Source organism: Lampetra fluviatilis, chromosome 63 (genome assembly GCF_964198595.1).
Source record: "Lampetra fluviatilis chromosome 63, kcLamFluv1.1, whole genome shotgun sequence".
NCBI lineage: Eukaryota > Metazoa > Chordata > Hyperoartia > Petromyzontiformes > Petromyzontidae > Lampetra > Lampetra fluviatilis.
The window spans coordinates 2,839,298-2,866,959 of NC_136337.1; the positions used below are offsets into that span (position 1 = coordinate 2,839,298).

Genomic DNA, 27,662 nt, shown 5'->3' on the forward strand with positions numbered 1-27,662 from the left:
CTGTATAAGTTACCAATGAGCACCATTGGAATGAGAGGATACATTTTTAAGGAATGGGGCCCCTTTAAAAAGGTCCCACAGAATACGAGGTGTGAGTTGGCCAGGTCTCTTACTCTAGTTCCTCCTTCCCTTAGGAAATCCACCAAAGGTGGTAGGGGGACGCCAAGCTGCACAGTAGTGCTGGCCGGCTGCTGGTCCCTTTGGCGTGATGAAATTCAGCTAATAATTTAATGATAGCGTAGTTTGGCATCACAGAACTGTTAAGTGTATTCTAGTCTCTGCAATGTAATACCTGCGGTGTAATAAAATGTAAAAACTAATCAACAATAAGTGGCACACTGGTGAACATTGCAGGAAGTGGTGATGGCAGTTGGCCACCTCCTGTTCTCTCACCAACCTTTCCCTTTTTAAAATCCTTTATATTAAGTTCACTTGCTTGCTTGCGCGCTTACGACCGTGCAAATCTTTCTGTCGTTTTTTAACCCACTTCCCGTGATCCAATCGAGCTGACATTTTGCACAGACTCGTTGTGCGTGACAATTTATTTTCGTGAAATTTTTTTTCCAAAATGTTACACTTTTTAGGAAAAAATAACTTATATTTAATTACCAATTGCTTAATGGTGGCAGGCAATCATCTGACCCATAGGTGGCAGCCATTTCAAGCCAGAGGACGAGAGGACTCTAGCTGCCACGCATATAAAGGATTTATAGTGAAAAACTTTGTTTTTACGGGTTAATTTTTCCCCCCCGCAGATGAAATGAGAACAAACAGCTGTTGATATACTTGTGACCTGTTTATTGAAAACCTGCATACAGTGGTCATTTCTGAACAAGTTACATACAAAAGAGTGTTGTCCTCGCCCGACGGATTTCCAACTCAAGTCTGAACAGCACAGCTGGCTCACGGCTTCACATTGTTCCTACGCGACTCGAGACCCAACGAGTTCCACACAATGCAGGCCCTTTGCCCTGCGCCGGGGCCACCGTGCCGTGTGACGGCATCGTACACCACCACCCTATCCACCCCACCACCAATCCATGCCAAACACCCATCCGTATAAACTCCACACTACCCAGAAAAAATATCACTTCAGCTTTGCAGGATTGCTCCCTTAGGGTATGACAAAATTTACGTTTTTCCATGCAATTCACATTGGTCCTAACGGACTGCATCCTGCAGTCAGCAACCCAGCGCACAGGTTATTTTCAATGCACAATGTGGAGCTTAAAATCAAATAATTCCTTGAAAATGCACATGCGCAACCAACATCAAGTCAGTCCTCAGCATATGGATGAACCAGTCCAGGACAGCTTGGGGGGGCGGCGGGCAGGTGGAGGGGGGCAGCACTTCAGAGCAAAGAATAAAGCAAAAGCGTTTGGTTGTCGAAACCGGCCTGTAACATTGCTTCAGCACTGCCTACCAGCATCAAGGTCTGTGTCGAATCATGTACAAGGTGACACCATGCACCGGAAATGTTTTCAACATTTTTGTTATATTATAAAATGGAAAAGTAAGCGAAAAAGGTAAAAAAGCACCTGCCTTAAAAAGATTTCAGAGTAATAAAAATGCGACAATGTGACCGTTCACATTCAAACAACACAAACTACGCTTCGAATCGATTATCATATCCTTTTGCATAATTCTACTCTGAAATTAATCAGCTATTCGTTCAGAATCAATTAACACTTTTACATTCGAAAAGTGAGGCTTCCCATCAAAGCTATGCTGTTATTAAAACCACTATCTTCATTACATTATTCTAAACTCAGATCCATGGCTTCTCACCACTTTCTAGTACAATGTGTTGAATCTTTTTAATAGCGGTCATTATGGGCAAATAAAGAAAAATACTAACAATTAAGTGTTTAACTATAAACTCAGTACTGTCATTGAATATTAGAAAATCATAGCTAAACCACGACCTTAAACAACACAAACCATCATTTTTCTGTTTGGAACAAACCACATGTCATGGCCAAAGTTACAGGCACCTCCCTTTACTAATCTCCAACTTGTGCAGAATAAAAAAAACCCCCATCAGAGCTGTGCCCAACATCTAACAGCAATGGACGGTGTGAAAGCTAAATGTAAATCGGCGATGCTCTACAGTAAGGAAAGGGTGTTGGAAGAGGTTGTGGGCAACAAGCCCTGGCCGTGAAACAGTCTTCTCACGGCAGAAAAACCTCTTTCCCCTCGTGAAAACACCAAGGCTGCAAAAGTACCACCGCTACGTTACGTTTCCGCACGACGCCTAAAAAAAACGTTACATTTTCCCAAAGAAATAACGTTACACAAATAAAGATCCGCTAGGTGAAAAATACAATGCGCGCAGGCGACGGCCACTGTCGAACTCTGCATTTGATTTTGCACGCGATCTCGTCCATGTCACGAGAAACCACTCGGACTGTGAACCCCCCCCCCACCGAACCAATTAAACACCCACTTCCATTCGCGCATCCTGCCGGCCCAGGCTTTCCAAGAATTCCACCCCCCCATCACAACTGCCCAGCGGGCGCTTGTCACGTGAATTGCATGGAAAAAAGTTTAATTTCACCAACTGCTGGTTGGACACACTTTTCTCAAACCTCAGTGGGAAGCCCGGGATTGGGTTGGGCATATAAATCAAGAGTGGAGTTTAGTTAGTTTACCCGCTGCGATGCGAGACCACTCATTGGTCCATCATGCTCAGGATCATCTCGGGCGTGATGTCGTTTTTGGGCCCCTCGTCTGCCGCCGTCTCAACAGCCAACACCACCACATGCTCTTTCTCGCCACCCTCCTCCGCTTCTTCTTCCTGCTCTTCCCCCTCACCCCCCTCCTCGCCCTCTGCCGCCTCCTCCTCTTCCTCCTCCTCCTCCTCGTCGTCATCAGGCCCATCGGGGCCGCCCACCGTCACCGGGATGATCTCGATGATGCCGCAGGCCACACTGTCTATAGTGGAGTCCAAGTCTGTGGGCTCCGTCTTTGGCTCCGTCTTGATCTCTGCTGAAACAAATATGCACGGGCGCACACTTCAAACGGTGCAAAAAATAGACTGGTCCCCATAGGAATTCATTCTGCGAGCTATTACAAAATCTGAATATTTATTTATACTGGAGGAATTCGATCAACTATGATGCTCTTTTTCATGCAAACACTCTGAAGAACCAGGACTAGGGTGTAGTCAGAACAACACTGCAATTTTAAGTTATTCTTTACTACGTGCCAAAAATGCCTGCAAGATGCAGTGTTATATTTGTTCAATTGGCCTATATGCATAGACTTTTACACAGAATATAAGTGTATTGAAGCACCACTCGATTGACACAGGTTAGTGGACACAAAACACATTGTGCGACTACAATGAGTGCAAGGGGCTAACCCGAGAGATATGCTCACAAAGCACTTTCCTCAAGGCAGTGCATGCCTGTGGAGGTCACCATCTCGGAGGAGGAGATTCAACTTGTGGTTGTGATCAGTGCCCGCTAGCCCTCACCACAGGCGATCGATCGCTCCGAGAACCCCGCTCGCTCACTCACTCACCTGAGCCAGCCACCTTCTTGGCGGGGCGGCCTGGCTTGGCCTTGGGAGGGCGGCCACGGCGCCGCTTCATGGGGGGCGGCTCTGGCTCCTCCACTTCCTCATCCGCTACTTCCACACTCTCCTCATTCAGCTCCTCCTCTTCCTCATCCTCGTCCGTGGGCATTTCATCCGACTCTGATTTACAAGTGGCGAGAAGAACGTCAAGAGTAAAGCGCAGCACTAACATCCGCTGGGAAGAGGCATCAAGGTGAATATATAAACTTCGAGGTATAATACGGAGGGGCACTCAAATCCCAGGGCATTAATAATCCGCCTGACCCCGTTACGCGTCAGTGGGAGGCATCTCACCGCTCGACGAGCCGTGCTTGCGAGACTGCATCTTGCGCTTGCGCCCCCGGCGGCGTCCGCGCCGAGCCTTGCCGTTCTGCTCGCCACTTTCCAGCTCGCCATCGCACATGTCAAAGTGCTTCATCATCGTGCTCTGCGCAAACGCAAGACATCCCACAAAATTGTCAAATGGGGTCAGGTCAGTCGGCACAATTCACCACGCCAAGTAACCAACAGCAACCTCAGGTATACAAGACATACACACACGCGACTGAGACAATGCAGCTTCAACGAGGGTCAGTCTCTGCAACAGCGAGGCTGACCCAGCTGTGGCAGCGTACACGTTCCATTTGCTCACTCACCCTGCGAGTAAAGTTGCGGTGGCATTTGCTGCACTCATAAGTGGTGGGCACAAAGCTGGGGTCGTGGTAGCGTTTGAAGTGGAAGTCGAGGAGCTGCTTCTGGCGGAAGGTCTTGTCGCAGAGCGTGCACTCAAATGGCTTCTCCCCGGTGTGCACGCGTTTGTGCATGATCATGTGTCGCTCCTAGTCGTCAGACGCACGCACCAGCAGACACAACACACAGACCACACCAGCACGCACACGTGGTACAAGGTTAGAATGCCTTCGCTAGGTTTGAGAGGTGGGCAAGGGTTGGCAACCTGCGGCTCTGGAAGATCCGAATTCGGCTTTTTAAGGACTGTTTTGTAACGTTATTTATTAAGCACTGTCTTATATTTCCAAGCATTACGGCTATTTTTTTTAACCAAATTCCCAACAAAAATGTCTCTTCTTATTATTTTGGTTGCTGACCACTTGACTCGGGGGGTAATAATGCCCCTGCTGTGACACCACCGCAAGCGTGAGCTGCGCGCGGAAACAAAGAGTCAGGGCGACGTGTGGTGATGGGGGGTTGGGTGTGTGGTGGCGTTCACCTGCTTGCAGGCGTACTCGCACTGGTCACACTTGAAGCGCTTCTCGTTGCGGTGCGTGCGCTGGTGCTGCATGAGGGCGTAGCGCTCGTGAAAGATGGCGCGACAGTAGCGGCACCTCAGCTCGCGCTCAAGCACCGCATGCTGCTTGCGGAGGTGAACACCTAAAGGGATGGTGAGGGTTTTTTGGATGGGAGCCCGGGGTTGGGACAGGAATAATTTCTTGTCATCACAACAATTTAATCAACAGGATGACAGGCATGGCCGCAGTGATAACACTCGTGGTCTCACACCAAGAGAGGTTCGATTCGCAACTCGGGTGCTTTTCTGTGTGGAGTTCATATGTTCTCCCCCTGTTTCGCATGGTTTTCTTCTGGGTTACAATGTTACTGGTATTGACGAAAGCATCCCAATACTGAAAACATTTCTGCAAATTATTTAGCTAACCGATTAGCACAGTTGGCTACGTACAAAGTACAACATACATACACATCGCATATCTACATTACACATATCAACATCGCCCCATACTGCGAAACAAAAACACTTGGCATGGCCATCCTGAAAAAGTCTTGAGACTCAGTGAGTCTTTCCTGGGTAAACAAGAGTAATGATAAAACACTTGGCATGGTCATCCTGAAAAAGTCTTGAGACTCAGTGAGGCTTTCCTGGGTAAACAAGAGTAATGATAAAACACTTGGCATGGCCATCCTGTAAAAGTCTTGAAACTCAGTGAGGCTTTCCTGGGTAAACAAGAGTAATGATCAAATATAATCACAAAAAGGAACAGCAGAAATAACCTCCAAACACGCTCGTCACAGCAGGAGGCACTACGACCCCTCGTTTCAGCGTACTGCATCGCTGAGCATGCTCCTACGTTTTTAATGGGGGAAGAGGCACCCCACACTGAGCTGGTAAAAACAACTTTAACATTTATTTACCCAGAAAAGCCTCAACGGTTCTTGCAATTGGTATATTTGTTCAAATCCATTCGTGAGTATTTCCCACGTGGGAGGAAACTGGATTTCCTGGAGAAAGTTGAAGCATAAGAGCGGGCGACCACAACATCGCCATCTCAACATCTCACTGCCAAAGCCGACAACACCTGCCAGTCTCCCATTCACGTATGTACCAAGCTCAACCCGCCTTAAGACCTGGAAAGTGGGGGACACTTCGGATGATTTGGCGATAGCCATAGGCAGCGTGTGGTGTGTGACTGCGGTGCGGTAGTTTCTAACCGAGGTCACTCTTGCGCGCAATGACGGCGTCACAGTGCGGGCAGTGGTACTTGGGCACGTTGTCCGTGTGCTTCTGCAGTACGTGCATCTTCATGGTGCCGCTCTGAGTGAAGCGCGCGTGGCACACGTGGCACTCGTAGGGCTTCTCGCCTGCACGCACCAACGCATGGCCGACCGTTGCACTGTTAATTCAGTAAGGCCTTCCTCCTCTACAGCATTCACGTCTGCTTCTTAAATTATTTTTGTCGACACCAACCGGTCAAATGTACATTAAGTAATCCCAATTTGATTATAAATCCTCATCAGGATATTATTCAATGAAAGAGTGCACGTTCAAGGGTTTAAAAATCTACAGCACAGATATAACATTACATATCCCTGAAATACAAGTACCCGCTCAAGAGCAGATTATGTACATGTCCTTAACCGTTTTAAATTCACTTAGGAAACAGTGAATAATATAGTTGATAAGAATATATTACAAAGTTTATGTAAATTGAATAACGTCTCATACTTCTAAGTGGATAACCTGTAAAAAAAACTGTCATAGAAACAATCAGAAGTAACCGCACCCACATTTTCCAAGGAAAGCATTGACAGACATTATTGTAGAAAGGCAGTCACATTTGAGGTGGCAGCTGCCACGTCTCCCCAGGAAGGTGGGATGGGATGGGTGTGAGCGTCCGTACCGGAATGGGTCCTCATGTGGCGCTTGAGCTTGTACGTGTCCCTGCTGGCGTAGCTGCACAGGCCGCACTGGAAAGGGCGCTCGCCTGTGTGCGACCGGATGTGGCGCTTCAATTTGCTCACCTGCGGCAACGAGAGGGCAGGTAGTACACACCAGTTTAGCCATTACGGGGCATGCCAAGATACATAATTTCATGATACAGTAACCCTTTGTTGATTCGACACGTATGGGGCTCTAGCCTTGCCAAATTATCCAATATTCCAAATTATGTACAAATGGTACTCCCCAGTGCCTCCTGCCCCAAAAAAAGATCGAAATTTGTTCTCAAAACTCTTCACACACCATACGCATTGACACACACCCTGCATCAATTCTATCCATTTCTGAGAGGGTTGACTTGCACATAAACAAGGAAAAGTCCAAAGCGACAGGTCTGCACTCACGCTCACGACGCGCGCCAACACTAGATTGAGTCATTGTTTTGGTTGTGGCGTGCGGCATCGCTGCACGTGTATGCCAAAATTGGACCATTCGATATGGCAATTCGACTAATACTGTAAATATGCCAAAGCGCAGCCATGCAGAATTATCCTCAAATATGAATGATCAAATACCGAATTAACGAGGTTTTACTGTACATCAAAAAGATTATTGCGCACTCAAAACACATGCATACGATCGTGCATATCAGAATCGATTATATTTAATTCATGTGGCCCTGGGGTCAGCAACCAAAAAAACAAGAAAAGCATTTTTTTTCAAATTCGGTAAAAAACCCAATATTTCAAGAGCTGCAATGCATGTGAATATGAGATGGTCCTTGATACATAACATTACGAAGCAGTCCTTAAAAATCCGCATGCAGCTCCGAAGGTATGTTCTTGAATCTAATCGGGTTCATGAATCATGACAATGGATCGAATTGAAATGGGGATGCATAATCAGAATAGAATGGAGCTATTCTGGAGGGTCATCACTCATGTGTCTTAGTCTAGAAGTTAAGTAAATAAACTTTTGCCCAGATACTTAATACTAAGGGCACTGTCCCGGGTAAAGGGGACACACGCAGGCTCTACCTCCACGCTGGCGTAGTCACACATGGAGCACTTGAAGGGCTTCTCGTGGGTGTGCCGGTAGCGGCGGTGGCGCACCAGCTCCCCACTCGTCACAAACGCCATGTCGCACTCCATGCACTTGTGCGGCTTTGTGCCTGCAGTCGACCAGCACACACACGCAGACATTACACCGGGGAGCGGCACATCTCATCAACGCTCGTGCGCTCACATGATCACACCGGTGTGTGGCAGAGGTCGCAACCGGATACCCGATACCCGTACCCTACCCGATACCCGTACCCGGCCAGGTACGGGTAGCCGTTTGCGACCCTGGTGTGGCCGGGTACGGGTAGGCCGTGAGTCACCGGTGAGTCACCGTTTGTCACTCATTTCGGGTAAGGTACGGGTAGGGAACCCGGGTACGGGTACCCATTTGCGACCCTGGTGCGGCCGGGTACGGGTAAGGAATCAAAACCCGTTTGCGACCTCTGGTGTGTGGGCGGATGGCCCAGCGTGGCCGTGGCCGTGCGCGAGTGTGTGCCTGTGCTCGCACGTACCGGTGTGCGTGTTGACATGGTTGCGCAGCAGCGTGACGGTGCGGAAGGCGCGTTCGCACAGGTGGCAGCAGTGTGGCCGCTCGTCTGTGTGGCTCTTCATGTGCCGATCCAGGTTGGAGCGGCGTGGGCATGTGTAGCTACACAGCTCGCATTGGAACGTCTTTTTGGCTCCTGGACACAGTGATGACAACATGTGCTGCTGAGTCCACATCTATCGATACATCCCCCTACAAGCGGATTTCATCTGCTCAGTGACGATTCAATTCAACATTTTACATTTTTTGGTTTTATTTTAAATTCTTTGAATCGTTTATCCGTTTTTATCTCATGTAGAGTTTTGTTTAGTATGTTCAGTAAGTCAATCTAATATAATTTACTTCAGTGACAAATAACCTATTCTTATCTTCTTGGTTCTTTCGGTAAAGTCACGTAGAAGGGAAATAATAAAACATAAAAAAATACAATTCTCACAGTGAGAATTGTATTTTTTTATGTTTTATTTTTATTATTTTATTATTTCCCTTCTACGTGACTTTACCGAAAGAACCAAGAAGATAAGTCGCTGCAGTCACGAACGCTTTAAATCGAAACCTATTCTTAGACAAAATTCAAAGCATATATCAGGAATATCAAAATAGCCTTTGATCTATGAATTTTTGCATATCCAATGACCTGTATACTCCTCGGCAGACACGTTTAATTCCCATTCCATCAGAGGCTAGTTATACCCCGTGCCATACTGTCTGCTGGCCAGTTAGATGCGAGGCGTAATCCATGCAGAAGTCGGGTGTAAGCGTTGCGAACCTTTCTTCTTAATGCGCGTGGGCTTGGGTGGCTTGGGTGCGATCGCCTTCTCCACGCCGACATCCTGGCTGCTGACCAGACGCCCCTCCTCCTGCTCCTCAAAGTCGTATACCGAGATGTCGGCGTCGGCCGCCTCTTGCTGAAAACAGAAACGTGCACGCCAACACACATACGCACACATGCTTACATTAATACAGGAGCAGTTACACGTACACATTCACACGCTGACACGTGCCTTCGTTGCCCCCCAAAACCACGAGGTTCAGATGCAATTTAAACAAAATTCAATAACATGTACAGCAACCTTGGGTCAATCCACTGCTAGACGAGGGGCTACCGATGCAGGTTGTAGGGGTTATTTGATAATTCTTCGTCATGCTGGTCAGTGCAGGTGTTTCTAAGGTAAGGACGTACAGTACAATGGCTTTTGCTGCACTGCCCTCTGCTGTCCACAAAAGTCCCGATTCAATCAAATGGGAAATAACCGTTGACCAAGACCATATCCAGTTTCATATTTTTGCATTTACGAACATTTTTCAGACCCGACAGATATTACCTGGCTTCAGCTGACATAAAATGGCAAGGAGCTGTGCTTAGTCATGTTCAGACAACCTGGGCAGGTGCTGCTAATTTTTTCACAAAATCAACCACTAGCCATTACATATTTATACAGGCAGTATGAACGAGGTACATCAATAACAGCTCCTGGTGCCATCGAATTAATTACCAACGTCAGTTATGTATTGTCAGTTGGATTTCAAATTCAACATGAAACACAGATGAAATCAGTTTAAATTAAAGAGGCTGTTAGTGACACGTCCTTGCGCAGGCCACGAAAGAGATGTCTGCTTGCGTGCAGGGTTCCCTGCCTTGTATCGCAGCTTGTTCTTGCGCCCTTTCCGCACAGGCTTCTTCACGGGAAGCTGGTAGTCTGGGTCCTTCTCCTTGCTGCGTTCCTCAGGGTCGGGGGCAGTGATGAGTAATCCAATCCCATCCCCGTCAACACTCCCGTCCTGTGAGCCCATCGGGGCCCGCTCCACCTCCAGCTCCCCGTTGGGCCCCACTTTCACCACTTGCACCCCCTCCGGCAGCGGCAGCGTGTGGCTATGCAGACACGATGGAAGAAGTGTTAAAACGCACATTTTCTCCCAATCAGACGTTGCTTTTCAGTGTCATGTTATGAGATGAAAACATTTCCATAAGGAACTCTGGTAGCAGCAGTGCACACCATATTGTCAGAGTACAGCCATGAGAGATGAGATAAGTCAACCAGTTTTGAAAATGCTTTACCAAGTCTATTCACGTTATTGGCACATCTTGTATATGCCCTGCAAAAGTGTTCGTCTCACGTCAATCTGATTTTTACCTTCAGAACTGGCGTTAAGCTGAAGTTTTACATGATGATTGTATGACCAGTCATTGGTAAATCGGGCTAATACTAACTTACTGCACTTGAGAACCCGCTTTAGTCTCGCTTGGTTTCCCAAATTCTAACTCAACCTCAGCAGTGCTGACTCAGTTGTAGGACATTGCATGAACCACCAGAAAACTCATGGTAAATGGCTATGACGATGAATTTCACGATAAGAGTTAGAATGTACAAGTTAAATGCACCCTTGATGTCGCAATGGAAAATGGTGGAGTAAGCAGAGGCATGCACTCACCTGATGCCTCCCTCACCACCAGACTCGAGCCCCTCCTGCACCGGCACGATCTGAGCGATGATTCCCTCGTTTATCCCTTCCTCCCCTGTCCGCACACACGAGCCACACAAACCACACAAACTCATTCATGCGACGTGACTAAGTAACGTTAAAATGCAGAACGTTATCAACATTAAATGTCAACTTGGTATCCCAGCGACGCAAGAAAACGCCATGACCTGTGCGGCACACACCCGTCGGCACCACCTCTGCCATGAGCCCGTCTGCGGTGAGCTCTTCCCCGTCGGTGACAGTTACGGTGCCGTCCTCGCCGATGCGCACCACCTCGGTGAGCATGCCTCTCTCCACGGGTACCACCTCGGTCACCAGGCCCTGCTGGTCCACGGGGACCATCTCCGTGAGCAGGCCCTGGTTCTCCATGGGCACCACCTGTGTCACGATGCCTGAAGCCTGTGGCGCGTCCCCACCTCCACATGCACAAAGTACATGTTGAGTATTATCAAGAGAGGTGCGCATGCTTTTAACACTCATTACGGCGAGGTCTGCAAGCACATTTCTCTACTGCACGTGGAACGACTTGCTTTTGTCTAGGTCATCTTAAATTCACGATATGATTTCATTAAGTGAATTGTTATGTGTGGAGACAGGAGAGGCAAAGCCGCATTGATACATTGACTAATATAAATTCTTAAGTTCATTATGCATTAATTGAATCGTGCAATTACCAAACTGTAAAACAATTAGTATTCCTGAATTCAAACATCTCTGAATCGCAACAACGCATGGAATCTCTGGAAGGGAAGTGGGCGAATCATAATGCCTCAAGTGCGCAATGTGGTCCCGAGCTGCAGACTTTGACGCTCACCTGCCTGCACCTGCACGAGCGTGATCTCTCCAATGGAGGTTCCTCCTCCTTCTCCCGTCTCTTCCAGGCTCACTGGGTGCAGCGTGATGATGTGCGTGTCCTCAGAGATGGAGGCGCTCGCCCCACCACCCACGTGTTGCGAGGCCACGGCCTGCAGGGCCCGCAGCGCCGCCGAAGTCACGTCCGTCACGCTGGCCACGCTAGTGCTCACGTCCAGGGGACTCGCCACGGTTATGGTTGTCACGACCGCAACGTCCTCTGGTCCGGATACACTCACAACAGTAGCACCACCAGCCACTCCGCTTGCTTCCAACGATTCAATCAAGCCATTGCCCAAGCTGGTCGTCGCTGCCACTTCAGTATCGGCGTTACTGGTGTTGCTGCCGTCAGCCACGTTTGTCATCTCTGTGCCCACGATGACGGCGATGACATCAGTGGTGTCGGCCGTTTCCGCTTTCAGCTCATTAACGTCAACGGACTCCACAATAGCGCCGACTTCAGCCGAGTTGGTTTCATCACCAGTGTCTCTTTCTGTGAACACCTGTTCATTTGTAGCGACGTCGGTATCTGCTGCAGTGCCCACGTAGGCTGTGAAACCTCCCTCGGCGGAGATCTCCTGTACAGAATCGTCGTTCTCTTTAGGCTGGGCTGCGCTGCTGGCAATAGAATCATCTGCAACTGCAGTGGCAAAATTGGTTTCTAAAACATTCGTCACTTCACCTATGCCAGATGTGGCAGTATCCATGGTCTCCACGCTCAGGACCCTCAGCGATCCGGCATCGGCAAAGGCATCATCACTCTCTTTTGCCTCCGTCCCTTCCGTGACTTCCACAACGTCCATCACCGCAGCGGTGTCCATGAATTCAATCACCTCGGCGCCATCTGAAGCAGCATGGAAAGGCAGCGTCTCATCCTTCATTTCCACATCTTCGACGGTCACGTCAGCCACTGTTACGTCAGCAACGCTGTCGACAGAGGTGGCTTCCACCGGAGCCGTGACGTCGGCGGCAATGTTGACAATCTGTTCGGAGGCACCGTCGATCATCACGTGCACCATCATGTCGGGGGCCATGTGAGACATCTCGATAGAGATCACCTCGGCGCTGTCCATAATCGTGGCATTGGCGTTTGTGTCAGCGGGCTCGGAAACTACAGTGCCACCTGCTGATTCAGTGCCATCTTTCACTGCAAGAGCCACTTCTGAAACCAGAGGCACTTGGTCCAGGTCACCATCCTTTAAAATCAAATGCATGTATCAGTTAGGAGGGAATTTCACATGTACTCAGCAGGAAGTATCAAACAGTAAAAAGAATACACAGAAATATTACACATGCACTAAATTTACTCACAAAGCTTGGTCAACTTAACTAACAACTCTTCTGTATGGGCTGCCAAAATCCTCATCTCGAAACTCCAAATGATCAAGAATGCAACCACTTAATTTTCACCCATACCTGGAAACAAAACAATATTCCCCCTCCTCATACCCTTCCACTGGCTCCATATCCAATAACACATCAAGTAAATGATAGGCCTCATTGTTCAAAATCCATATCCTTATGTAATACAAAATAATCTTTAACATTAATGTGCAGAATATTAATACATAAATAAGCAAACAATATACTTATTTTTGTCCCTATCCTCGTGGACTCTCTCCCGGCTGCTTTTACCTGCATATTGTTTTATTTGTTTCTCATGTGCAACAAAGGGTCTCTCAACCGTCTCTCTTGATGCTTCCTCTCTTTGGAACTTGCTCCCCATGGTCGTCTGTATTGTGAAGACCATTCTGCTGTTCTGCGAGGTCTAAACTTGAGACTTACATTTATGGCCAAGTCCCCTTCTATTTGAAGGCTCAATTTGCACCTTTACCAAATTGTCTCCTCTCTCTCGCTCTGCCATGATGGCCTTCGACTACCTGATACCTCTGATATCCTGCAAGAATAATTCAAATGAGACCTTCCTTTTGTACAGAATCTTGAGATATTATTAAATCCTTTATATTAAGTTCACTTGCTTGCTTGCTTAGGACCGTGCAAATCTTTCGGTCGTTTTTTAACCCACTTCCCGTGATCCAATCGAGCTGACATTTTCCACACAGACTCGTTGTGCGTGACAATTAATGTTCGTGAAATTTTTTCCCCAAAATTTTACACTTTTTAGGACAAAAATATTATATTTAATTACCAATTGCTTAATGCTGCCATGCAATTATCTGACCCATAGGTGGCAGCCATCTCAAGCCAGAGGACGAGAGGACTCTAGCCGCCACGCATATAAAGGATTTATAGTGAAAAACTTTGTTTTAACGGGTTATACTTGTTCATAAATCTAAATGATACTGCAGTGCATTCAGTGGGGTGACGTAACAGTCACATAATAAAACTAAAGCGAAAATCGGCCCAGCGAGCTGGCGGCTTCCCCCTACATACCTCCAACTCCTCGGGCTTCTTGGGTATGTTTGATGTGGGGTCACCATCCACGAGTCCCGTGCCCTGGGTAGGCGGCCCCCCGTCCTTCAGCCGAGTGAAGCCGTCCAGCTCCTCCTCGCCAGAGGGTGTGGCCTCTGCCACCTCCTCGCTCGCCATCGGCCACGGCTCCTATTGGCCCACCCCCCCCAGATTCTAAAGCAGAGGGACAGGAGACCCTGTGTTAGCAAAGTCATACAAAATCACAATGCGCAGACAGTAAAACATCACGTCTATTGACAATGTTAGGATAGGTTTTTTTCCGGCAAAAAAACCCTTTTACAAGGAATCATGTCTGCATTAACCACAATACTTGTGGTCAGAATGCAAACAAAAAACATACTCGGAGTATTCTGACCACAAGTATTGTGGTTAATGCAGACATGATTCCTTGTAAAATGTTTTTTTTTGTTGCCAGAAAAAAGGGGAAATAACCTATTCTCATATTTTGCTACTGGCAAAGGAGGTCCCATGATATTGACAACGTAATCTTTTTCTTTGCCAATTTGCGGATGCCTTATGGGTAAGGAAATTAACCGATGCAAGTACAATAATCTTATTTCTGGCACAAAATTATTACCTTTGTTTTCTGTCAGCTGCACTTTATATTTAAAAACCGCAGGGACAGTAAATGGTGCCCACTATGTGATACGGAAAACGCGGGGCGGGAGGGGGGAGTGTCTCTTCCTCCCACCCTACCATCTTCTCAGTGTAGTGTGGGTTTACAGCAATGGAGATGAACAGTGAATATTTATGACCATCATGTAACAATCAGTAATTTTACAGGGGACGTGCGTATCTTCCCACCATGGGCATATGGGGCAGCATTAGTGTTGTCTCCATATGGGGCAGTCCATCAACTGTGGGTGAATACATGTAACACCATAAGTATTCAGATTTTTCTTTAACCTGTTTTCACCGATTATGGAGCTGCCTCACTATGGGTAACCCCCACAAGGTATAGGCTCTACGTGGTCCTATCATGGAGCTAACTCCGGGCCCTGGTTGTACCCTTAAAGTGCAATCATGAGTCTACCCAAAGACAACAAGTCTTGAGTTGGTAGACTGTACACTGTTTCACTTGATTTCATGGAATTAAATCTACACTTGTTTATTCTACTTTTAAATAGAAGTGTTTATTTCATATTTTACAAGAACCTTTTAATACAGGATTTTTAAAAAAAACTTTACATTAGCAGTGGAGTTAGGTTTGCAGAGGTAGTTCAAAACGTTGAATTAAGACTATAAAATCCTTGTCAAACCACTGCGCGATGAAAGCCTCTACACGCCGTGTTAGTCATTTGTTTGGGTATGTTGACCATATTTCGCCACGCTGGCCAGCGTAGGATGAAATAGGCGGAGCCGAGGTCGAGAGTCTAACTCGGCTCAATGGGCTCATCGTGCGGTGCATTGCAGAACTGCAACACCGCCGAGTTAAACATAAATCCGAGTTTCTCCACGAAACCCGTACAACACTGACAGTATGTGTATGAGGGCTGAAAAAATTGTATATTGAGCCCCCCCAAATCCAAGCACGATCTGCCATGGTGCCATCACGAGACCTTCAACAAACCCAGCTACTGCCCCTGTATTGGGGGGGGGGCTCTCATGCGCACTGTGCAGTGTGGGTTGGCATGACGATCCTCAGCAATGCGCATTCTTGAGCATCATGCGCAAAGCAGTATTTATTGTAACATGTGCGGGGGGGGGTATGTCTCCGAGTGGGCATATGGTGCACCCCTAGGGTCCAGGTGTTGGGGGCTCTGCCAGTCTCCACATGGGATATTTTAAGGACCCAAGGGCTGCGTCGTTATAGGCGACTGCACTCTGAATTGCACTGCCATGGGGCAGATAGTGGCTGGCCCTCTGGGGCAGCTCACGGATGCCAGGTGTTGACTATATGGTGTTGTCATAAACCCACGTAATGCCCTCCCACCAGTAGTACTGTTGTCCCTACGGTCACAGATCCCTCCGCAGGCCCTGGTGTTGTATCTCTATAGCACCCCCCCCAGAGGCCCCGATGTTGTGTCCCGATTTACCCGTGGGTCACCAAAGGCCACCACCATCACTCCTGGGCCCTGCTCATTAAACTCGGTAATTGTGCCCAAGTCGCTGTGGCACGGATTAAACCACGTAGTTTCCAATCGTATCGCGGTGTATTGGCGCATCCTCGCGTCGGCTGCGAATGGGGTTTTATCCAAACAAAAGGGGGACATGTTAAATATAAAGTCTCAAATGCCACCAACTCAATTCACTCATGATAATAGTTTTACCCTTTTATCTGGCAACAAAACTGACACCTTTTTTACAAGGAGTCATGTTTGCCTTGACCACAATACCTGCAGTCGGAATGCAAACAAAAAAACATAACACAGATAATGTATGTACTGTCCTTTAAGTTGATTGGTCCACATCCGAGACAGCTTTCCTTAGAACCTAGTCTCACATGGTGTTGGACCACATGACGCCAAAAGGCGCACAACTCAAAGACAATGCTCCATCAGAGTATGAGAGCTCGGGTAAGCGTTTACACCATTGGAACCTCCTTTGCCAGTAGCAAAATATAATTGTTTTTTTACCCTTTTATCTGGCAACAAAACTGATACCTTTTTTTACAAGGAGTCATGTCTGCATTGACCACAATACCTGCAGTCGGAATGCAAACAAAAAACATAACTCTGATAATGTATGCACTGTACTTGAAATTGATTGGTCCACACCCGAGACAGCTTTTCTTAAGAGCCCAGTCTCACATGGTGTTGGACCAGATGACGCCAAAAGGCGCACAACTCAAAGACAATGCACCATCAGAGTATGAGAGCTCGGGGTAAACATTTACACCATTGGAACCTCCTTTGCCAGAGTTGTGTTTTTTGTTTGCATTCTGACTGCAGGTACCGTGGTCAATGCAAACATGACTCCTTGTAAAAAAGGTGTCAGTTTTGTTGCCAGATAAAAGGGTAAAAAAACAATTATCATATTTTTATACTGGCAAATGAGGTTCCAATGGTGTAAATTCACTCATTTAACCCCAATGCTGTCAAATACCCTCCAAGCGAATTCCCCTCCATCGTCGACATGGCGCCCGAGAAACATTGCAACGACAAAACAAAAACTCTTCCAAATGTCGTCTTAACATCAAAACTAAAACATTTTTTTTGAAGACGGCCACCCATGGATGTTCACCGCAGAGGTTGCAACCCTGGTGGGTGCTGGTGGTGGACCCGGGCAGTCGAGGCCAAGGAGTTTCCTCCGCCGCCTCCTCCTCCTGCCGCTGTTGTTTGTGGGGATCAGGAGGGCCTCGGCCTCCATTTTGATTTTTTTGCACGAAGAGACGCAGCGAGACGCGGGGAAGACGACAATCGGCGAGAGGGAGACGACCACAGCCGCTCGGCATCTCCCCCCACATCATCATCACCACAGCCTCAGCCCTCGGCCTCGTCAACCACGCACCCGCCCGCCCGCCTCACATAACTCTGCCCCTGTGCGGCAGAAGCGACAATAACAGCTCGCCGTAGCGGAGGGGCAGAAATATATTTAAATATACGTAGCCGAGCTGGTGGTCTCTCGCCTGCCCGCCGATATCAGCAGGACACCTAGAGGCGGCCTCACGCTCGTGCAAGCCGCGACAACGCCGCGCCTCACCACCACCACCACCGCGCCGCGGCGCCGCCATGCGACCAGCCCCCCCTGCTGTCGGTCGCAACACTCACCTCGACTCCTCCTCGCCGCCGCCGCCGGTGGGCGCTCAACTCCCCTCGCCACCACCACCACCGCCGCCGGAGATTTGTCGAGTTTGCGCGGCCCGCCGTTTGCCGAAGTGGCGGGGAAGACGGAGGAGGAGGAAGATGAAGAAGAGGGCGGCGGGAGGGGGGACCGAGTGCGGCAGCGGCAATGGGCGAGAGGGGGAAGAAGGCGCTCTCGCGAAATGGCGGCCGCGTGACACTCACTGCGCATGCGCGGGCCCGAGCGCGCGCGCACGCACCTCGGGACGGCTGCGCGCGCGCAGCGGCCGAGGGCGGGAAAAACACAAAGAGGTGGCGCGCGAGAGCCGCTCGCGCCAGGGGGGAGGGGCTGAGGGGGGGGTTTCCTCACCGTCTCGCGGGTAGCGCGCGCGCGCGCGCTCCCCCCCCCCACACCCACCCCTCTCGGTCTCACAGCAGCGAGGCGAGGCTCGCGCAGGGGGAGGAGGAGGGAGGGGGGGATTTGGACGAGGCGCGCGTTCGCTCTCGCACGGAGTTTGGCGTGTGAGCGCGCGCGCGCGCGCCGGATCACGTGGTCGATCTCTTAACGATTTAAAAAAAATCCCCCCCCTCCTCCTCCTCTCTCACACACTCACAGCCTCGCCCATCGTAGATGCAAGGGGAAGTGGGTGGGGGGTTAAGTGGGATGGGGGGATTGGTAAGTGGGGGGATTGGGATGGAGAGTGGGGGGGGTGGTATAAGTGGGGGGGGAGGGGATGAAAAGTAAGGGGGGGTGGAGAGTGGGGGGCTATAAATGTGGGGGGGGGGATGGAAAGTTGGGGGGATGAAAAGTAGGGGGGTGGAGATATAAATGGGGGGGGGGGGGATGGAAAGTGGGGGGTGAAAAGTTGGGGGTGTATAAATGGGGGGGGGGGGGGGGTTGAGATGGAAAGTTGGGGGGTATAAATGGGGGGTTGTGGGTGGGGGGATTGGGATAGAAAGTGGGGGGTGTGTAAATGGGGAGGGGGGGGATGAAAATTAGGGGGGGTGGAGATATAAATGGGGGGGGGAGGGGGGGGGTTGGGATGGAAAGTGGGGGGGTATAAATGGCGGGAGGGGGGGTTGGAATGGAAAGTTGGGGGGGTGTAAATTGGGGGGGGGGGTTTGTGAGTGGGGGGTTTGGGATGAAAAGTTGGGGGTAAAAATGGGGGGGGGGGGGTTGAGAGTGGGGGGATTGGGATGGAAAGTTGGGGGGGGGTAAAAATGGGGGGGGGGTTGAGAGTGGGGGGATTGGGATGAAAAGCTGGGGGGTAAAAATGGGGGGGGGTTGAGAGTGGGGGGATTGGGATGAAAAGTTGGGGGTAAAAATGGGGGGGGTTGAGAGTGGGAGGGTTGGGATGGAAAGTTGGGGGGTAAAAATGGGGGGGGGGGGTTGAGAGTGCGAGGGTTGGGATGGAAAGTTGGGGGGTAAAATGCGGGGGGGGGTTGAGAGTGGGGGATTGGGATGGAAAGTTGGGGGGGTAAAAATGGGGGGGGGGGGTTGAGAGTGGGGGGATTGGGATGAAAAGTTGGGGGGTAAAAATGGGGGGGGGGGTTGAGAGTGGGGGGATTGGGATGGAAAGTGGGGGGGGGGGGGTTGAGAGTGGGGGGATTGGGATGAAAAGTTGGGGGGTAAAAATGGGGGGGGGGGTTGAGAGTGGGGGGATTGGGATGAAAAGTTGGGGGTAAAAATGGGGGGGGGTTGAGAGTGGGAGGGTTGGGATGGAAAGTTGGGGGGTAAAAATGGGGGGGGGGGGGTTGAGAGTGGGAGGGTTGGGATGGAAAGTGGGGGGAGGGGGTATAAATGGGGGTGGGATGGTAAAGGGATTGGGGGGATGTGAGTTGGGGGATGCAATTGTGAATTGGGGGGGTGTGGGTTGGTGGGAGTGAGGATCTCGAGATATGGTGAGTGAGATTGTGATCAATGAGGAAAGACTTTTTGGTGGAGGGATTTGTGGATTTGCGAAGGTCATCTTGCATTGGGGGGGGTGGGGAGTTCGGAGTGCTGGGGACTGAATGTGGCAAGGCAGCAATCGCGGGTGAAGTTAATCCGGCATGTTAAAGCGGCCAACTTACACGGGGTTAGAGGCCGTCCATAAATGACGTCACGCACCTAGGGGGTGGGGGGGGGGGTCAGACATTTGTGACGATGTCTGACAAGGGGGAGGGGGGGTTTGAGAAATATGACGTCACATCAAAATGCGCAACTTTAAATAAATATGGACAACACGTTCTACTTATCTTCTTGGATCTTTCGGTAAAGTCACGTAGAAGGGAAATAATAAAAGAAAAAAATATTATTTTATTTTATTATGTGGCATTTTTATTATGTCATTATTTCCCTTCTACCTGACTTTACCGAAAGAACCAAGAAGATGAATCCCTACAGTCACGAAAGCTTTAAAACGTTCTACTTAATTAAATCGACTTTTTAATAAATGTTTTCTCCTACAACATCAGAGTGCAGCGCCACATTAAATACGCACTACAATGACAATAATTTACAGCGATTTGAAGCATGTTTTATTTTGGGGGGGCAGAGCTTTGTGACGTCATATTTGAGGGGGGGAGGTCTGACTTTTTTGACGCCTTGTGACGAAGGGGGGGGGTCAAAAATCGTCCAAAATCGCGTGACGTCATTTATGGACAGCCCCTTAGTGGGGGGGTGGGGTTAGGGGGGGGGTGTAAACATCCGTCGTTGGTCGACATAAACGCCGCCAATGGAAGACTTCGCACGCGCGTGCGGCCATTTTGGTCAAGGTTAAGCGCCGATGCTGAGTTGGTAATTAGGGCGGCCATCTTACTAGGGGGTGATTTGGCGGCCATCTTACTAGGGGGTGATTTGGCGGCGGTGGCGGTGTTGGTGGTGTTGGTGATGATCGCGCTTCCGTGCAGAAGCCGCGTTAAGAACCTCCGCCGCCCACCACCACCGCTTTCTCCGATTGCCCAGTCCCGGGGGGCACCCCCCCCCCTAACCGACTCCTCTTCTTCATCAATTCCCCTACGACCGGAGGCATCTGCCAGGCTGCCGTGAGTACCGACGGAGCCTTGACGCAGCTGAACTACCCCCTCGGACATCAGGAGGGGAGCCCACGGGCCACGCTCCGGCAGTGACGGTGAATGAAATGGGGGGAGCGACGTCGCGGCCGGCACGGTGTCACCTGGAGGTGTGAGGAGTGCCGTGGGGAGCTCGTCTTGCCTGCCCCCGTGCCTTGTGGCCCGCGTGTTACACCAGATCTGCAGGGTGACCTGACCCCAACCAGGTGGGCAGACAGGCGACCTCTGACCCCAATCTGCAAGTGACTGGACCTTCATTTGCGCCGACCTCGAGGTGAACAGAGGCACGGGTGACACGACCCCTGGCGTGAGTGAAGCAGCCTCTACAGGTGACCAACCCAACTCACCCCCCACCCACCCCAGGTGACCGGACCTTCTACAGGTGACCAGATCCATGGCCGGGCTGGAGGCACACGTGGGCATCCCGGACCCGTACGTGCTCTTGAAGGCGCCGCAGTGCGACTCGGACGTGAAGCTGGAAGACGGCGACTGCTGCCACGCCGCCAGTGAGTCTCTCAGTGGCTGTGATACGCGAGTGATGATGATGAACACGTTGCAAGTACTTGGCTCGATACACTGTTGGATTACTGCCTCACCACATAGTGCACGGCCCTGGGCGTTGTTTGGCCATGGCAGGATGTTCGAAGGTAGGGGAGCGTAGTAGAGGGTGGTGGTGGTGATGCGAAGTAGTTTAGCGGATCGTGAAATACAATTTATTGATCTCCACTGCCCTCTGTTGACAACACAGCCTCGCAGCAGCCTACAGCCCCCCCCCCACTGAACTACGCAGACCTGTTTTCTTGGTTCTTTCGGTAAAGTCACGTAGAATGGAAATAATAAAATAATAAAAATAAAACATAATAAAATAATTCTCACGACGTTTCGGCCACAACGCAAGCAGCCGTCCTCAGGTGGAGAACAGGTCTGTCGAGAAGACAGAGTGTGAATGATACACCCCAGGCTTGGAGCGACTATTTAAGCTGGGCTGGGATTGAAGCTGGGATACGCAGATCTGACCAGAACGGGTAATTTTAAATTATCTGAAAATTACTTAATTGGGAAAACACGTAGTAGGGCCCTCGTAAAAAAAAGGAAATTTGGCAGGACCCTACCGAAAAAGGATTTTGAGATTCTTTTGATGCTTTCCTGGGTAAACGAGCGGAGTAGTAATACTACAAATAAATTATTGGCCAGAGGCGTCTATTATAATATAAAACCAAATGTGGGCCACAGTGGCGAGATGTTAACTGCCTCGCCTGGAAAATTGGAGGTTGTGGGTTCGATTCCGACCCTGACACCTGTATATTTGGATTTTGCATGTCCAGTACTTGTGGTCGAGTGGATTTTTCTCCAGGTCCTCCGATTTCTTCCCTCCACATTTACAAACGTGCGTTCAGAGTATTTGGCTGTGATACATTTCCACGTGATAAGCCACTTCATTGAGCTAGCATTTGTGGCCAGGTAGCTTCTGAAAAAAGAGCTACATAGCTCAGCGGGCTTTACCTGGTAAAATAAAATAAGTTTTAGTAAAAAAAAAAACTGATGACGCTATGTGCCTTCCCAGAGTTATGCTTCCCGATGGAGGCCCTGGCCGAGCACGATGAAGGGGCACTCTTCATGGGCTCCGAGACGGACGTCGTCACCAGCAACGGGGACCTGGATGCCAGCGAAGGTCGGGTCGCCGTTTGTCTGCGATCGTCGCGTGCCTCCTGGCCCCCACCATGCTGCATCGTGTGCACATACGGAGCCGCTCACTCCGTTACTTATGGGGTTACTGGACCCCGTGAAAGCACATTGGGTGGTTATTACCGTATTTGACAGGGAACTTGTCTGTATGAGTTTGTATGTTCTCGCCCTGTTGTGCTTCAATTTCCTCCTGATTCTCCAGTTTCTTCCCATTGCCGAAACTAAACACCATAACTGGTATTGGGCCAAAAACATACCATTGCTGAAAAACGACCTGCATATGACTCAATTTGGGATTACACATCACAACCCCCCACTGCGAAAAACTTGGAAGGACCATCCTGTAAAAGTCTTGATGTTCTATGAGGCTTTGCTGGGTAAACAAACGTAATAATCAAAATTATCATAATAATAATTAGGCAGTGTAGGTGTGTAATATGTCACCTCCAGCAGCACCCTCCAACAATTGAATCTTCATGATTCTATGTTGAATTTATTTAGGTTTTATCTTGGCACAGGTAAAACCCATAGGGCAATAAATGCTTAGTTTCGATGGGGACTTGCTTACACAATGAAAACCTGGCTACAGAAAACAAAAATGAACAAAACAATCCAAATACATATTCTTGGTTCTTTCTTGTAAAGTCACGTAGAAGGGAAATAAAATAATATAAAACAATAAAAATATGAATATGAATCCCTGCAGTCACAAAAGCTTTAAATCAAAATCCAAATACAGCTACATTGTCAAGTTATGAATGGTAAGGTCGTGCACCATCAACAAGGTAATATCAGTGCAATAAATCCAAGGCCAATAGAACAGATCACATACAGAAACATGGATTTGGGAACGGATTATTTTTTTACATCTAATTTGATTCGCACGGTTGGCTACGTATGGTGTGAAATCAGTTCTAAATACATACATTTGTGTTTTTCTCTATGTTTGTACTGGTTGTTCGCCCCATAAGAATATATATTACATTAATTAAATCATCTATTCTAAAATGCTTAATTCAATGTGCATATTGTGAGCGTATAAATCTATTAATAAACGAATGCAGTGCTGCATCCTGCATCACTAATTCAGCATTTAATTCGCATCAATGCACCCAGGTTGCCCTTGCAATGTAGGAAATGTTTTACATGTCTCGATGAGTTTTATTTAATATTCTGGTGAAAGAAAGAATAATAATACGGGTACCGTGGGGCACTTGAGACAGTGATTCCCAACTCCTCCACGACTTGGCCTAATTCCCCACGCATTGTCGATCCTACAGGGCATGTGGTCATTGAGGATGGTGAACCGAGCCACCTGCTCCTGCAATGCGCACAGATGGAGGAGGACAAGACCAGCAGCTGTGTGGAAGAGGTGGAGGGCGAGTTGCCTCCCGAACACGCCGCCTTCGGCCTGGATGCGGGAGTGGCGGCGGCGGCAGTGGTGGAGGGCAGCGCCGAGACGATGGAGACACCGCTCAGGGCATGCCGGGAGCGGAGCAAGAGAGCCGTGCGCTGGAGCAAGCGGTGTCCCGCCGAGCCGGAAGGGCCCGACGACCCGGGGGATGCTCCGTTCCGGTGCAACACGTGCCAACAGGAGTTCCGCAACCGCCTGTCGCTGGTGCTACACAGCCGCACGCACGGCGCCGGCGGCGAGCAAGGCGGTGACAAACCGCGCGGCAAGAGAGTGGCGACGGGCAAAGCGAAGGCGAAGCCGACGGCGGCGGCGGCGCCGAAGAAGAAGCGCCCGGAGGGGAGGTCGAACGGGGAGAAGCCTTACGTGTGCGAGGACTGCGGTAAGGCGTTTGCGCAGCCCTTCCACCTGCTGCAGCATAGGCGCACACACACGGGCGAGCGACCGTACACCTGCAGCCAGTGCGGCATGTGCTTCGTCTACTCGTCGGTGCTGCGCCTGCACAAGCGCGTGCACTCGGGCGAGAAGCCGTTCAAGTGCGGCGAGTGCCAGCGCGCCTTCACGCAGTCGTCCAACCTGCGCAAGCACATGACGACGCACACGGGCGAGCGGCCGCACCAGTGCGAGAGCTGCCCCAAGCGCTTCACGCAGCGCTCGGCCCTCAACCGCCACCGCAAGACGCACGGCGGGGAGCGGGCCTTCGTGTGCGAAGACTGCGGCAAAGCCTTCATGTTCCGCACCAACCTGGCGCTGCACCGGCGCGTGCACACGGGCGAGAAGCCGTACATCTGTGACGAGTGCGGAAAGCGCTTCTCGCTCTCGTCCGGCCTCGCGCGCCACAAAAAGGGCCACTCGGGCAAGCGGCCCTACGCGTGCCCCGAGTGCGGCAAGGCCTTCATCCGCATGGCGCACCTCAACCAGCACCGGCACATGCACACGGGCGAGAAGCCACACGTGTGCACCGTGTGTGGCAAGGGCTTTGCGCAGCACTGCGGCCTCAACTACCACAAGAAGCGCTGCTTCATTAGCCTGTGTACCTGAGTCGGCTGCCATCGCCGCCACTGAGGCCACTGCCGCAGAAGCTGTATTTGCTGCTAAGCCGTGTCCATGCCAGGCATGTGGTGAAGTAACGCCGAGTCTGTTACAGCACGGGTCATTTGCGAGTGGGAGTGCCCGGTTATGGGCGCAGCTTCGAAGGCACAGTGCCTCCTGTAGGGACACTGACAGCAGTGTAGTTTATTTGGCAGAGCTTTTAGACTACGTTTTCTGTTACCATGCACAGTGTTGGAAGGCAGGTTGTTCACTGAGTGACTGTGGTGGTCCCATGTCCACCCATTTTGTCAGCGTGTGACTGTCATCGACAGCGCCGTTCTGTGTCGGCACGTCATACACATCCACATCTCACCCACCATATCTGCCGTGGCCCGGTATTGAGACAGCAGTTTTGTTTGTAAATACGTTTGCATGCTGTACATTAAACAACAACAAACTTTTATGTAAACTGAATTGTTTTCAAGAGCTTAAAATATTGCATTGAAATGTAGAATCTGTTTACCTCTAACTTAAGGTATAAAAGCAGTGTTTTAGTTCACGAAGAGCCGTCATCTGGCAGATACTAAACTAGGATTTGTGTCACACGCAAGCTGCCCGGTTTGAGTTTGAAGTTTCCTTGATGAAAGAAAAACACATTTCGGCATCGGTCTGGCGCTCTGTCATATCTTTTTATTAATGTCATTGCTTTGATTATTATTAAAACTGGAGATGACATGATGGCCAGTTTAACTTTCAATTGTTATTCTTTCTCATTCACGAAGCTTCAAGCCCATGTCCGGACAGCCTGAAGCACACGACCTAAGACGCCTTTACAATAAATGGGATTTTGTCTTGGGGGTTGTATCCTCCTCAAAGCCCTAAGGTGTGCTTGAATTTTACCTAATTTATGTGTACTGCTTATCCGAGTTTTGTCGTCAGTAAACCACACTGTTACATCTGTGTCTTTACGTGTGGCAATTATTTCTTGTGTCACCATTGCCCAGTCTCACTCCACTGCTAGTTGATGATGGTCTCTATACGCAATTCACAACACATTCCTGCGGAGGGAGCTGGTAGGAACGTTGGGTTGCTCGGTCAATGGCCAGGGTCAACGGCGGCGTGGTGTATTCCGCAAATATGCCCGACTGTGAGGGTGGGCACAAGCCGGCGTGAGTAGGTTAAACGTTGGGTTTTATAAGGGCACCACGGGGTGACCAACCCCACCCCACCCAGCCCTACCCCTCCCACCCAGCCCCTCCCCACCCAGCCCCTCCACACCCTCCCCACCCAGCCCCTCCGCACCCTCCCCTCCCTACCCAGCCCCACCCTCCCCACCCCTCCACACCCAGCCCCTCCCTGCACGACGGACACAATAATCACCTGTGGGCTGGTGTAACCAGGAGGTTCCTACCAGTAAAAATCGTTCTTACAGTCAATTCATTCACACCTTCCAAACGATGGAGCACTCTCACTCCCTTCTTGCCTGTAGCCACGTGTTCCACCACTGCACTCGACATGCCCCGAGCCTTAACCCTCCATCAATGATCATAGCCACCCCCCCCTCTCCCAGTCATGCCTTAGCTAGGCCTCGGAACGTTAAATTAGCCAATCCACAGCCATCAACAACAAGCAATAAATTATATAATACCCTCGGTATTAGTGCAGGGCTATTGCGAAGAGGCGCTATGTTTAACACGTGGATATAGTATAGCAGTACAGAGTGACGTTGCATTGCCTAATCCCAACTAAGTATTTTTCTCATTTTGACCATGACATTTAGGGAACCATGCTAAGTAAACGGCGCACATTTTAGGGTTAATACAGCCGCAGTAATAAGCAGGGCGGCCTGGAGCAGGTTCTAACCGCGAACCTCTGCCACAAGCGGCAAACGCGCTATCGTTGGGCTGGGTCACCGCCCGTACAACTTTCACGGTTCGAACCATTGAGCAATACCACGGCCATAACCTTTGCTATGCACCTTTTCGCGAGTCATGATCCTAAACCATCACCCCATGCCATGCCCCCAGCCATGCCCCAATCCATCCCAGCCATGCCTCCATCCATGCCCCAAACCATCACTCCAAGCCATGCCCCAATCCATCCAAGCCATGCCTCCATCCATGCCCCCATCCATGCCCCAAACCATCACTCCAAGCCATGCCTCCATCCATGCCCCCAGCCATGCCCCCAAACCATCACCCCTCGCCATGCCCCCATCCATGCCGCCAACTATGCCCCCAAACCATCACCCCAAGCCATGCCTCCATCCATGCCCCCAGCCATGCCCCCAAACCATCACCCCTCGCCATGCCCCCATCCATGCCCCCAACCATGCCCCCAAACCATCACCCCAAGCCATGCCTCCATCCATGCCCCCAACCATGCCCCCAACCATCACCCCAGCCATGCCCCCAAACCATCACCCCAACCATGTTCCCATTCATGCCCCCAAACCATCACCCCAAGCCATGCCCCCATCCATGCCCCCAAACCATCACCCCAACAATCACCCCAAACCATGCCTCCATCCATGCCCCCAACCATGCCCCCAAACATCACCCCAAGCCATGCCTCCATCCATGCCCCCAACCATGCCCCAAACCACCCCATCCGTGCCCCAAAACATCACCCC

General features: G+C 50.1%; 2 protein-coding genes across 6 annotated transcripts; one reads left to right on the forward strand and one right to left on the reverse strand.

Moving 5' to 3' along the window:
* Window positions 1–783: 783 nt before the first annotated feature.
* Window positions 784–18,097, reverse strand: LOC144951749 (uncharacterized). Of its 3 annotated transcripts, none has more exons than XM_078882097.1 (16): window positions 17,836–18,097; window positions 14,087–14,278; window positions 11,655–12,888; window positions 11,023–11,256; window positions 10,790–10,874; window positions 9,995–10,229; window positions 9,126–9,264; window positions 8,322–8,492; window positions 7,786–7,919; window positions 6,711–6,831; window positions 6,022–6,171; window positions 4,787–4,947; window positions 4,215–4,397; window positions 3,874–4,006; window positions 3,526–3,699; window positions 784–2,985 (listed from the first exon to the last, which is right to left on the reverse strand). In XM_078882097.1, the coding sequence occupies exons 2-16, from the start codon at window positions 14,240–14,242 to the stop codon at window positions 2,672–2,674; spliced, it is 3,624 nt and encodes a 1,207-aa protein (XP_078738223.1). In that variant the 5' UTR covers window positions 14,243–14,278; window positions 17,836–18,097; the 3' UTR covers window positions 784–2,671. The 3 variants fall into 3 exon arrangements, with proteins under 3 accessions (XP_078738223.1, XP_078738221.1, XP_078738222.1); XM_078882095.1 differs by having other exon boundaries at window positions 784–2,988; window positions 17,836–18,094; XM_078882096.1 differs by lacking the exon at window positions 17,836–18,097 and adding an exon at window positions 17,309–17,574 and having other exon boundaries at window positions 784–2,988.
* A 2,455-nt stretch (window positions 18,098–20,552) lies between these two features.
* On the forward strand, window positions 20,553–26,019 carry LOC144951754 (uncharacterized). Of its 3 annotated transcripts, none has more exons than XM_078882105.1 (4): window positions 20,553–21,107; window positions 21,265–21,407; window positions 22,466–22,573; window positions 23,868–26,019. In XM_078882105.1, exons 2-4 carry the CDS (start codon window positions 21,296–21,298, stop codon window positions 25,037–25,039), a joined length of 1,392 nt encoding a protein of 463 aa, XP_078738231.1. In that variant the 5' UTR covers window positions 20,553–21,107; window positions 21,265–21,295; the 3' UTR covers window positions 25,040–26,019. The 3 variants fall into 3 exon arrangements, with proteins under 3 accessions (XP_078738231.1, XP_078738232.1, XP_078738230.1); XM_078882106.1 differs by having other exon boundaries at window positions 20,553–20,960; XM_078882104.1 differs by having other exon boundaries at window positions 20,553–21,175; window positions 23,868–26,018.
* Window positions 26,020–27,662: the final 1,643 nt, after the last annotated feature.